This window comes from Mustela nigripes, chromosome 1, assembly GCF_022355385.1.
Source record: "Mustela nigripes isolate SB6536 chromosome 1, MUSNIG.SB6536, whole genome shotgun sequence".
NCBI lineage: Eukaryota > Metazoa > Chordata > Mammalia > Carnivora > Mustelidae > Mustela > Mustela nigripes.
This window is the reverse complement of record NC_081557.1, coordinates 51,456,545-51,468,693: the sequence shown is the minus strand read 5'-3', so window position 1 is coordinate 51,468,693 and position 12,149 is coordinate 51,456,545. Positions and strand designations below refer to the sequence as shown.

At 36.5% G+C, this 12,149-nt stretch overlaps 1 protein-coding gene across 5 annotated transcripts in view; it reads right to left on the bottom strand.

Moving 5' to 3' along the window:
- The window catches only part of UVRAG (UV radiation resistance associated), a 301,403-nt gene that overhangs the window by 123,165 nt on the left and 166,089 nt on the right, over positions 1-12,149 (bottom strand). For all 5 annotated transcript variants that reach the window (XM_059411138.1, XM_059411155.1, XM_059411145.1 and 2 more), the window contains 3 exons: positions 8,107-8,191; positions 6,263-6,350; positions 4,863-4,923 (listed from right to left, as the gene is read on the bottom strand). In XM_059411138.1, coding sequence (XP_059267121.1) covers positions 4,863-4,923; positions 6,263-6,350; positions 8,107-8,191 — 234 coding nt within the window. The remainder of the gene's footprint in view (positions 1-4,862; positions 4,924-6,262; positions 6,351-8,106; positions 8,192-12,149) is intronic.

The window sequence follows — 12,149 nt, the reverse complement described above, 5'->3', positions numbered from 1 at the left end:
TTGCAAATCTTGAGACAATGTCCACGTATCTACCAAAAGAACAAAAACTAGTCTTCTAACATCACCTCTCTTCAATGACCCAAACAATTCTGCTTTAATTTAAGATAAAAAGGCACCCTAAGAGAAGCCTACACATGGAACTAAAAATCCAAACAGAAACAGCAAAACCTGGAAACTGGATAATACTGGAAATCAGTTTTGATTCTGGTTATTTGCACTCACCATTGTTTCCACAAGACTCCCTGCTCCACCTATTAAAAGCCCCAGGTTGTTTCCCATTCCAGGCCACAGTGCTCAGGCACAGCCTCACTGTTAAACACCATGGTGTTGGATTTCCAATATTGAAGCTTTATATTAAAAAGCATTTTAAAGGACCACGGGTGAGGCATTACAGGGCCCAAGGGTATTCCAATACCCTCAAAAGGAAAACCACCTCCTGGTAGGGAAGTCACTTTCATCACCCCAAGACCACTGAACCTCCAGTGGGAAAATGTGAGCTCATGTGGTTAATTATGGCTATTGCTGGCCACGAACCTCAGATGTCATTTTCTGTTGCCAATCACTTCAGCTAAAAAACCAAAAGGTTTAAGGTTTCCAGCATTCCAAGATCTAAAAGACTTTCTACCTGCCAAAGCCAAAACCTGGCTCTCTGGGGTGTGCTTTTCCAGTAAGCATTAATGACGTCCCTAACACCTAATGCAGAGCAGAGGTTTGTGTTCCTTATGTTGCTCTGGGGGTGAGAAAGGTTACAGATGATAGGTTTGTTGGTGAGAAGAAGTTGGGGGAGAATGGAAGGATTCAGGGAGTAACAGGAATAAACTTTAAGACTCAGGTGTGTGAAAAAGATTCTAATTTAAACAGTGTTCTCGGGGGCTTAAAAACAAAACAAAAAATTGCAGTTTCCTCCTAATAATAATTTCTAATTTGCTTTTTAAATGTAGAAGAGTTATCGAGAGCAGCAGCTTTCGTGTAATTTTTATGATAATAAATACCATCAACCCACAACGGCCATGAAAATATTAAAAATTAATTCAAATGCCCCTTTGACTTATATGTTGGACAAACTATTAATATTCAAATGCATCCAAGTACAATAAGTGATCTAAAGGCTCTTACCATCCTGCCTTCCCAATCACTGAGGCAGCTGATTTGTTAAGGAACCAAGCACCCACTGATCCAGACAGGACAAAATATTTAAGACTCTAATCACTGCCACAGCATCTATGGAATCATTCCATGTTCTCAATGAGACACTGTTTGACATATGGTCTCTCCTTTCCAAGAAATCATGCCTGCATAAAGGGATACAGACACAGAAGGAAATCTGGGTCTCATTACCACAAAAGGCTCTTGTGTTATGGATTACTTAAAAACACACACAAACAATTTTTTTTATGAGAAATGTCTCAGTCAATGGAACTCAAACGAATACCCTTCAGCAGACAACTTTGTCCCATCGTGTCCAGGCCTCTTTGGCAAACTCTACCAGTAACTTACCCATTTAAAAAAGCACAATAAAGGTTGGGCGACTACGGTAGAGTTTCCCAGACAGTGTCAACCCAAGCAATGGAAAGTCTGTCCCAGCAAAGTCTTGTGAATATCACAGAATAACCAGTGTGGAGGTCCTTACTAGAGAAGGACCGAGAATGCAGCTGTTACAAAACACTAAAAAGTTGTCAGAAGTTTGGAAGAGGTTTTATTCAAAACAAGGACACAAACTGCATCATGACAGGAATAATATGAATCTTAAAATCAGGGTGACCAGAAAGCTGACCAGAAAGGACTTTAGCTCTGCCACTGGCTAGTATGAGTCTTTGGAAAAATTAATTAATCTCTCTGAGCTTCAATTTTCTTGTCTTAAGAAAATGGAATACAATTCTTTCTCTCACAGAAAGAATTCATTCTCACAGTTGTGAGAATTAAATAAACAAGAAGCACCATGCACGATGTTCCATGTTACCACATTTCTCTACTCGCCCAATCTAAAATGTCCTCTTCCTCTTCTTCCAACAGGGGAATACTATTTTGTCTTTTAAGACACCTCAGGCACCATCTTCTCTGTAAAGGTTTTCCTGCTCCCCTTCTGGTGGCACTGATTATATCTACTTCTTTGAATCTTGTGTCCCCGTTATGAACTTCAAAGTGCCTGATACAGAGTATGAAATCAATAAATGTGTCTCAAAGGCTTTGATTACAAGTTTAACGGCCTCACCCGGACTAAAATCTCAGAGGTAGGAGCGACGCCCTACACCTCTTTGCGTTCTCTCAGCACATGGCCCCACAGGTAACACCCACGAGGCACTCAATGAGTTGAGTATATGGAAGTGCCTTGCAAAATGCTAACATAAGATTTTAAAGTCTAATACCACCACATGTGCTTCTTAAAATTTCTGATTGCTAGGCCTCATAGGGATTGACTGGGGCCTTACAGTAAAATTGCCCATTTGTTTCATTTCATCTCCCATTTCATTTTTCAGCAACTGCACTAAAAAGCTAAGCTAATTTTTTAAAGGGTAGGAAAAATATATTCAGTTTGGTGGACATACTAAGAACAGAGAGCTAATGAAAGCCACAAAAAACTGGGAAACTAAACAATTCGTATAAAACAAAAATAGAATCAAGAAACATCTCAGAGTGGAGTAAGGTGACCATCACCAATACAGATATCCTGGACTCCCCTACTGCCTCCCTGCAGATTATTCTGTATTAGCAGGAGGAGTGACTTCTAAAAACACAAATCAGCTCATGTCATCCCCTTCTTGAAGCCTTTCAGGGTCTCCCCCCTCCACTGAGAATAAAACATAAACTCCTTACAGTGGCCTCAAGGCTCTGGCTGACCCCTCCTATGTCCTCTGAGGTAACTCTTCCCCCTGCGCTCTACTCTCCAATACAGGTTTGGTCTTTTCTATCCTTCCTTCTTTCCCTCCTACTTTCCTTCCTTTACCTCCTCTCTCTTGCAACTAATTCCAACTACATTTATATAAATTATCTTATATGAAAAGTGCTTTCAAATATTATCTCATTCAGTTCTCACAATAAATTAGAGATGTGGATCTTACCTCATTTTACGGTGACAAAATTAAGCCGAGAGATTCCATGATTTGCCCAAAATATAGGTCTTTTCTCTCATACCTCCCAACCCTAAACTGTTTTCAGATATGTCAAGCCTATTCCTCCATCATGAACTTCGTGCTTGCTGCATCCTCTTCCAGGAAAGCTCCTCCCCCAGATGCAGCCGAGTTAGAGTCTTTCAACCTTCAAATTTTCTGCTAAATGTTTACCCTCAGGTCTTCTTTGATTGCTTTATCTAAAGTAGGCTCCCCTATTGTCTCTGATAGTATATTCCTTCTTACTTATTGGCTATCTCTCTTAACAGATATTATGCTCTATGAAAGGAGAGAACGTATTTGTGTTTTCTATTATTATATCCTCAAAACCCAGCACAGTGCCTGGCATATCGGTGTGCTCAAATAATATTTTCCAATGAATGAATCCTTTGTATCCCTGGAACAGGGCTCAAGGTATTTAATAAGGTTTGTTGAATGAAGAAATGAGGAAAAAGATGTGCTATGACCTTCAGGACCTCCTAACTTTGCCCAAAATTAACACCAAAGCACATTTGTATGATTTAAAGAGACTGGAACATTTTATAATGGAAACCAAACAAATTCCAGCTAGTCATTACCTAGCTTTGTGGTCTTAAGCAAGTCACTAAATAGCTCATTTATACATTGTAATAAGAAATTATACCACTTTCCTTATAGGTTTCCTTTGTTTTTGTGAGGATTAAAGATTAGGCAAATGTCATGCTTTTACAGATCTAATCTGCACAACAATAATGCAGAACTGGTAAGGACATGAATCAATATGTTCATACTATTGATTAGGAAATCAATTCAAAGTATGGATGGCTTGTTCCAAACTACATGGTTTCTAGAAAAAGAACCAGGACTTTAACATAGGTTTTCCCATTCCTGTTTTATCACTCATATTATGTCCCAACTACTTCTTGTAAGGGCTGTTGTAAAGGCCAAAGGAGGTAACAAATTAGTCTGAAATGTTAAATGACCATAAATAACATTTTCTTTATTGGGAAATGGAAGAAAGTCTGAAACAAAACTAGTAATGCCCCTTTTTAATAACTTCTTCCCAAATAGATAATACACCACCTTCGGGAATAATCTATGAAGCTATTTAGTAGGCCTCAAAGCACTGTACAGGCTAAGGGAAAAGAACCCACTCTGCTAACAATTAAAAAAAACCAAAAACCTCTTTACCAATATGTCAAATAAAATAAGTTCTTTTCTTTGGCCTCCTGGTAAAGAGATTAGGAAAATTAAAATACTTTAAATATAGCAATTACTAAGAACCATAGCCTGTAATATCTTTAATGTCATTTTTTCTTACTGGAAGAGGACAAAAATGACAGTATAAATGTTGAAACCATGGTAGTGGTTTCATGTTACCAGAAATGTTATTTTCTAAATAACAACAGAACAGATTAGTGTTTGTTATTCTCCTGCTCCCAGAGACAAATTTTTCAGGAAAATCAAACCAAAAGGATAGAGTGATTATTTGTATTCTTAAGAAACTGTCTAATTTTTTTAAAGCTCACTTAAAACGATTTTCCTTTAAATTTCAAATAGACAACTTAATAGTTTTTCCCCATGATTAGAATTAAATATTCTCTTACATCTCCCATCAGAGAATCTGACTATGTTCTTTCAGCTGGGAAGGGACAGAAGGTCCAAAAGCCCTCTGGATAAAGTGCTAGGCAACCAACACTTCAAGAAATCTCTATTTTTCTCTGAAATATACCCAGTTATTATATAAATCATTAGATGCAAAAAGAAATAAAATACCTTGGAAGTCCTCAGAATTGGGCAACTTGACACCACATACAAAGTAATCCTTATGCTCATTCTGTGAATATAACCAAAGAAATTAATTTTTTCCATGTAAAGCAAAGAAACCCTAAGTCATATCTCGAAGAATTCAGTAGGTCAGTGTTAACTCAAAGACAATATTGTCCTACACTCAAAATATTATCATAATGATAATATTGTTGAAGCTGGGTGACGAGTATATAATAATTCATTATACTACTATCTGTACATTTGTATATACTTGAAATTTTCAATATAAACATTTAAAACATCATGTCCAAGCAAAAAGCCATGTAATATTTTTATTACAAAAATATTCCTTGATCAATTCATAGTTATAAATGAAGATTTTTAAGTGGAATTAACAAGATTCTGTGAGCAACCTAAAATCCCATTAGCTTTCCTCTCAGAAAATTAGTCTTTTAAATCGTTTTTCATTAAAAAGAAAATAAAACCTTCAAATTTAGTGATCTGGCTCTCTAAAAAAGAATTCTTATCATTTTAATTTTAGTGAAGTTTTATTTTTCAAATTTACTTTAAGAAACTAGTTTCAAAAACTTCACATCCTGACCGTTACCCCAGGAATTTCCCAAGGAGTACTAATACAAATTAATTATCAGTTATATTTTTAAAGCAGTACATATACAATTCTGCATGTATGTCAGAATTGATGGTAGTTGATAATCTAGCTGAGTAAAAAAGATCTTAAAGAGATCAGAAGTTATTTGGCATTCTTTCAGATGAAGTTGAGTGCATTCCACCACCAAACTGATAAAAAAAAAAAACAAATGGTGGAACCTAACATGCACCCACTTTTTAAACAGATATTAGCTTCTGAATGAATCATGACAGAGCATGTGATTAAGACTGGAGCAATGAGTTTATTATTATTTCCTTTTTAAAATAATTTTTCCTCTTTTTTTATTAATTATTTTTATTAACATATAATATATTACTTGTCCCAGGGGTACAGGTCTGTGAATTCGTCAGGCTTACACACTTCACAGCACTCACCATATGACATACCCTCCCCAATGTCCATAACCCAACCATCCTCTCCACAGACCTCCCCTCCCCTCAAGCAATCCTCAGTTTGTTTTGTGAAATTAAGAGTCTCTTGTGGTTTTTCTCTCTCCTGATCCCATCTTGTTTCATTTTTTCCTTCCCTACCCCCATGGAGAAAGAGGATGTGGTATATATATATATAATAGAATATTATGCAGCCATCAAAAGAAATGAAATCTTGCCATTTGCAACAAGATGGATGGGACTAGAAGGTTTTATGCTGTGAAATGAGTTTTTTCATTGTGAAAACATTTCAAACAGAAACCATCTTTAAAAAAAATGTTTTTCTTTCCAGAAAAATTGAAACTTACCAAATCAATAGGATAAATGTAGGAAAGTTCAGATAGTAATTGCCTGCAACGAATTGTCAACTGAGCATTAGTCTTCAGAAAGAGTTCCCTGATGAAGAAAGATAAAAAGCAAATTTGTTAAAAAAACAACAACAAAAAAGTTTTCATGCTTGTTAACATTTATTTCCACATAACTGATGTGGAGGAAGATTAAATGGCCTGCAGTAGGCCACAGAAACACAGTAGTCAAGAATAATAGCTAACATGACTCCTGACCTGTCTCTAAATAGCATAAATCAAGATAAAATATAGACGCCTATTGTGTGTGTCTAATACCATGCTAAGAGATGGAAAGGGTAAAAATAATCATTGACCAAACACCTAACACTCTATGTCAGGAGCTTTATAAATGGCTTTAATCATTAAAACTCAATTAGGTTGATATCATTACACCCATTTTACAAACAAGGATACAAAATTTAGAGACACTCAGTAAGCAGACTAGGGTCTCATTTAATCTGAGGCCAATGTGATTTCTGATTCTTTTAAGGAAGTCTTCTCTTTCTCACTCATAGCTACCTCAAAAAATAGCCTGCTGCCATATTCAGAAAATAAAAGAATAAAAAGAACAAACAGTAAGTTGTGGTAAGAGATGTACCTCTTCTCTTGAACTAAAGACATAAGACCAAGAGATAAAACATCTATAGGATAAATTAACCTGCTCAACTGTGTTAACGATTTAAGAAAAAGAGGGATGCAGAAAAACTATAGGTCACAGTGGAATGTAAAAGTAGTAGGAAACACAAGGAGTTCTAAAGACCTAAAGGGATCTAGTCCTGTTTTCCTTGTGATCAGGACAAAGTAACTTCCCAGAGCCTTGCCTTCCTATCTGCAAATTGAGAAGATCAGACCAGATGATCTCCATGGTTCTTTCCAGGTCTAACATTCTTGAATGCTCAACTGCTAAGGTTTCTTGAAGAAAAATGTAGAATGAGATGGCTTTCCAGAAAAAGTGAGTAAACATGAGCAAAAGAACAGAGGTGGCATCAAATTAAGCATGTGCTGGAAAAAAATAAGAAGAAAAACTATTAGCATCTGTTAACTGAATGCTGTGGAGGACTGAAATTAGCTATAGTTGTATAGTGCTAATTTATTGAAGGTTATTTGAAAATTAAGCAAAATAATCACCATGACTTCTTAAGAGGAGAAAAAAATATGGTAAACCTCGTATTTTAACAGGAGAGGTCTGAGGTGCCTGGGTAGCTTGGTCCGTTAAGCGGCTGGCTTCAGCTCAGATCATGATCACAGGGTTCTGGGATCAAGCCCCGCAACAGGCTTCCTGTTCAATGCTTCTCCCTCTCCCTCTGCCTCTCCACCTGCTCATGTGCCCACTCTCTCTCTCTCACGAATAAATAAATAAAATCACAAAAAAATAAAAATAAAAAAGGGGAGAGGATGAACTGGAAAGACAGACTGATGTTAGATAAGCTAGAAGCTGTGGCAGTAATCCCAATGGACTAATACTAAACAGGAGTAAGTCTGAAGAAATGACTGAAGGAAATAAGCTACTCTATCGTAGAAGATGGGAAGAGGAGAAGATTCAGACATTAAGTCATGGTGCTGTGGCCTTAAACATTAGAAAAACAATGTTCATGTTTCTGATTATGACTATACACTAGGAACTCTTGTAATGGCTACATTACTGAGTAGATGCTGCATAAATATTCGTTGAATAAATTAATGTGGCACCGACATGTGCGGAATGTAGGTTAATACCAGCAGCTTTCAAAGAATGCTACTTTTCCAAATCCCATCCTCAAAGCAAACCCAACACTCTTAACCATTATTCTCAGGGCCACGTTTACCTTTTCGCAGTACACTCCTTCCTCAATTCATTCAGTGATTCTTTCTGGAGTTGAAGCTTGAGGTGCTCAGCTGAAAACGCACTTCCTAGAAACAGAGGGAAACAATTCCCGATGTAATACTGCAGATAGGACTGCTTCCCAACAACCAAAAAGGCAGAGCTCATCCCCTAACCGTGAATAGATTCAGAGGCAAAGTAAGCTGGGTATAGAGGTCTTCTGGAGGGTTCACTGGAAAAAACCTCCCTACTTGTTCAATTTGACACAAGTCTGGCCTCTAGCAGGAATCAAAGAATAAGAGTCTCTGCCTCCAGATTTCTGGATTGCTGACCAAGAAACCCTGATGAGATTTCAAAATTCAGACAACTTCGTTTTAAAAGAAAGTTGCTGTGGACTCTAGGTGTTCCTGCTTATTCACTGAAGGTTCATCAATTGAATAAATAGACCTTTCTGGTGAGGGATGTTGCTAATGGGGGGAGGCTATGCAAGTGTGGGAGTTTGCAATATATGGCAAATCTTTACAACTTCAGCACAATTTTGTTATGAACCTAAAACTGCTCTGAAAAATGAAGTTGATTTTCTAAAAAAGTGGTTAATTTCTTCTCACCTACAGAAACTATACAACATTTCTGAAAGTATAAAAAGTAGAACAGGAAAAATTACTTGCATTTTGACTACTTATTATTAGTTCATAAATATAAGTAGTGTTAGCTACAATACCAGTGTGTAGGAAATGTATATTCTGATTTTTCCATATTATGTCATAAGCATTTTTACATGTTGACAGATAGTCTGAGTTGTAATGTTTAATGGCTGTGTAAAATTCAATTCCATGGATGTGAATTATAAGAATATTCCACATTTTAACTGATACCCCATATCCCAATCCCATTACGGAACATTTAATTTCCTTTAAGTGTTTGCTTTAGCTCTACACAGAGATTTGTATTTGTTTATATGCCTGATTGTTGTATTTATATCAACTTTTGTAACCCACATTTCCATTTATGTGATCATAAAGTCCTTTTACGTCTTCCTATTCTAAGAAATGAGAGCATCTTCTATCCTTGACAATCCAGACCTGATAACACCAGAAATATTGAGGCACAGTAAAACAGTCTTAGATCCAGACACACTAATCTCTGGATCTCACAAAGGGGATTAGTTTCATAAACCACAATCCAATAGGAAAGGGGGCCTTCAACTAGTCTGCACATCTCCTGCAGGAAGGAACAAGAAGTACATTACTGACCATAATACAGTTACACCTCCGCATAAATTCACCAACCTAAGCAATTTAAAAAAATTTTTTTTTATTTTTTATAAACATATATTTTTATCCCCAGGGGTACAGGTCTGTGAATCGCCAGGTTTACACACTTCACAGCACTCACCAAAGCACACACCCTCCCCAATGTCCATAACCCCACCCCACTTCTCCCAACCCCCCTCCCCCCAGCAACCCTCAGTTTGTTTTGTGAGATTAAGAGTCACTTATGGTTTGTCTCCCTCCCAATCCCATCTTGTTTCATTCATTCTTCTCCTACCCACCTAAGCCCCCATGTTGCATCACCAACCTAAGCAATTTTATCAACATATTTCTCTCCTCTCTCAACTGTATTTAAATGATCCATACGTTGTTAACTTTGCCCCCCAAACAGAACATAATCAAGAAACACCACTTATCTTTTTTAGCCACAGTATAGGTCCTCCCCAAATATTCACCCTCCATGATTTCAGATGACATTCAGTTGACAACCTCCACCATCCACCCCATGTATGTGTTGAACAATTATCAAATATTTGAAATTTTCCAGGTAGCTATCAGTGATTTCTAGTTTCTTTCTTTTAGTCAGAGACCGTATTATACATCATTTGACTCTTTCGTACTTGGGATAACAACTATGGCCTAACTGAATGTTCCATGTACACATGAAAAAAGGTATATTCTGCTGGTGTGCATTGGGGTGGTCCAGTCTTAATCAGGTAAAGTTAGTTAGTAGTATTGTTAAAGTCTTTTCTCCTTACTAATTTTGTCTTCACTTTTTCTATGAACTAGTGAGAGATAAGTGTTGTGGTTTCCAGCTATAAACATAGATTTGGCTATTTCTTCTTTGTTTTATCAATTTTTACTACCTATATACTGTGAAGCTTTGTTATACATATTTAGAATTATTATGTCTTTTTGTGACTGACTCTTCCACCACAATGTTTTTAAAATCTGTCTTTATCACAGGTAATTTTCATTGTTCTGAAATCTTTGTCTATTATTAATACAGCCACTTTGGCCTTCTTTTAATTCATATTTGCATGATATACTATTCCTATTCTTTTGCCTTTCATCAATCAATCTACCTTTATATTAAAAATGGGTTTCTTAGAGATATATTAGATATCTTAGAGATACCCATTTTAGTTGGGTCATTTTTAAATATAAAATCTGAACAATCTCAGTGTTTCAACTGAGATATTTAGACTGCTTACACTTAATATAATTGATGTTTAGCTTAAAATCTACCATTTTGCTAGTTGTTTTCTGTATGTTCCACCTATTCTTTGCTCCTTTATCTTTTTTTATGCTTTTGGATTGAATATTTTTTACCATTCCCTCTTTCTTCACTACTGGCTATCTTACCTCCATTTTAAATTTTTAGTGGTTGCCCCAGAGTTTACAGTATATAATCAATAAACAAGTCCAACTTCAAATACTATTATACTACTTCATGTAGAATATTAAAAAAACTGTAAGTACCATACTCCCACTTCTTCCTTTTCCCACTGTTCACATTCCTCACACATTTTACTTTACACGTTTTAAATTCCAAAACATTGCTATTTTTGCATTAGAAAATAGTCTTTCATAATTATAAATAAGAAAAAATGTGTTTATAATATCTTAAACCATTTCTGGATATCTCATTTTTTGTGTGTAGAGCCAAGTTTCTGTCTGTATCATTTTCCTGCTGCTGAAGAATTTTTTTTCTTTTTCCTTTTCTTTTTATTTTTTTAAGATATATTTATTTATTTCAGAGAGAGAGAGGAGAGAATGAGAATGGGAGGGGCAGAGGGAGAAAGAGAATCTCAAGTAGACTGCGCACTGAGCACAGAGCCTGACTTGAGGCTCAATCTCATGACCCTGAGATTATGACCTGAGCTGAAACCGAGTCAGAAGCTTAACCAATTGTGCCACCTAGGTGCCCCAAGAATTTCTTTGAACATTTCGTAAAATATAGGACTGGTGGTAATGAATTATCTTAGATTTGTCTAAGTCTCTTTGCACTTCAGTTTGGGTAATTTCTATTGATTTATATTCGAGTTCACATATTCTTTTCCTAGTTGTATCACATTTACTGAAAAGTCTGTCAAAGGCATTCTCCACCTCTGTTACTGTGTTCTTTCTTTACAGCATATCCATTAGACTTGTATATTTTATAGTTTATATCTCTCAGCTGAAATTTACTACCTAGTCATGCTTGTTATCCACCTTGCCACAAAAGCCTGAAGCACATTAATCGTAGTTATTTTAAACTCTCTGGTAGTTCCAACATCTGAGTCACTGCTGAGGTTTTTTCTTCTTCTGAGTTAATTTCTTCTCAATAACATTTTGTTGGTGGTATTGGGTGGGGGGAGAGATAATGATGTTTTTTTTTTTTCATTTTTGCTCTTCCATGTCTCAAAAATTTTGATTGAATACTCACTATCATGTGCAACAGAGAACACAGGACAATAGAGCAAGAAAAGAGCATGCATCTTCTGCTGTTATGGGAATTGAGTCAATACAATTAGGAACTGGGCTGCGTTTGAGTTTTGTGGTTGCTGTTTTGTTGTTACCTTCAGTGTAACACCTTCTTCAAATTTCCTCTAACTCCCCCTTACTGGAGGTGGTGATGGTGGTGAAGATGATCTGCGGGAGGCTTTTTCTCAGGGAACCTGTTCCACACTCAGATTTGGGTATTCCATGTAAACCCGCACTGAAACAAGAGCAACTCATTCCTCAGGTGGCACACTGTGGTGGCTCTCCAGCCTGGTTGGGGAGGAGAGCAGAG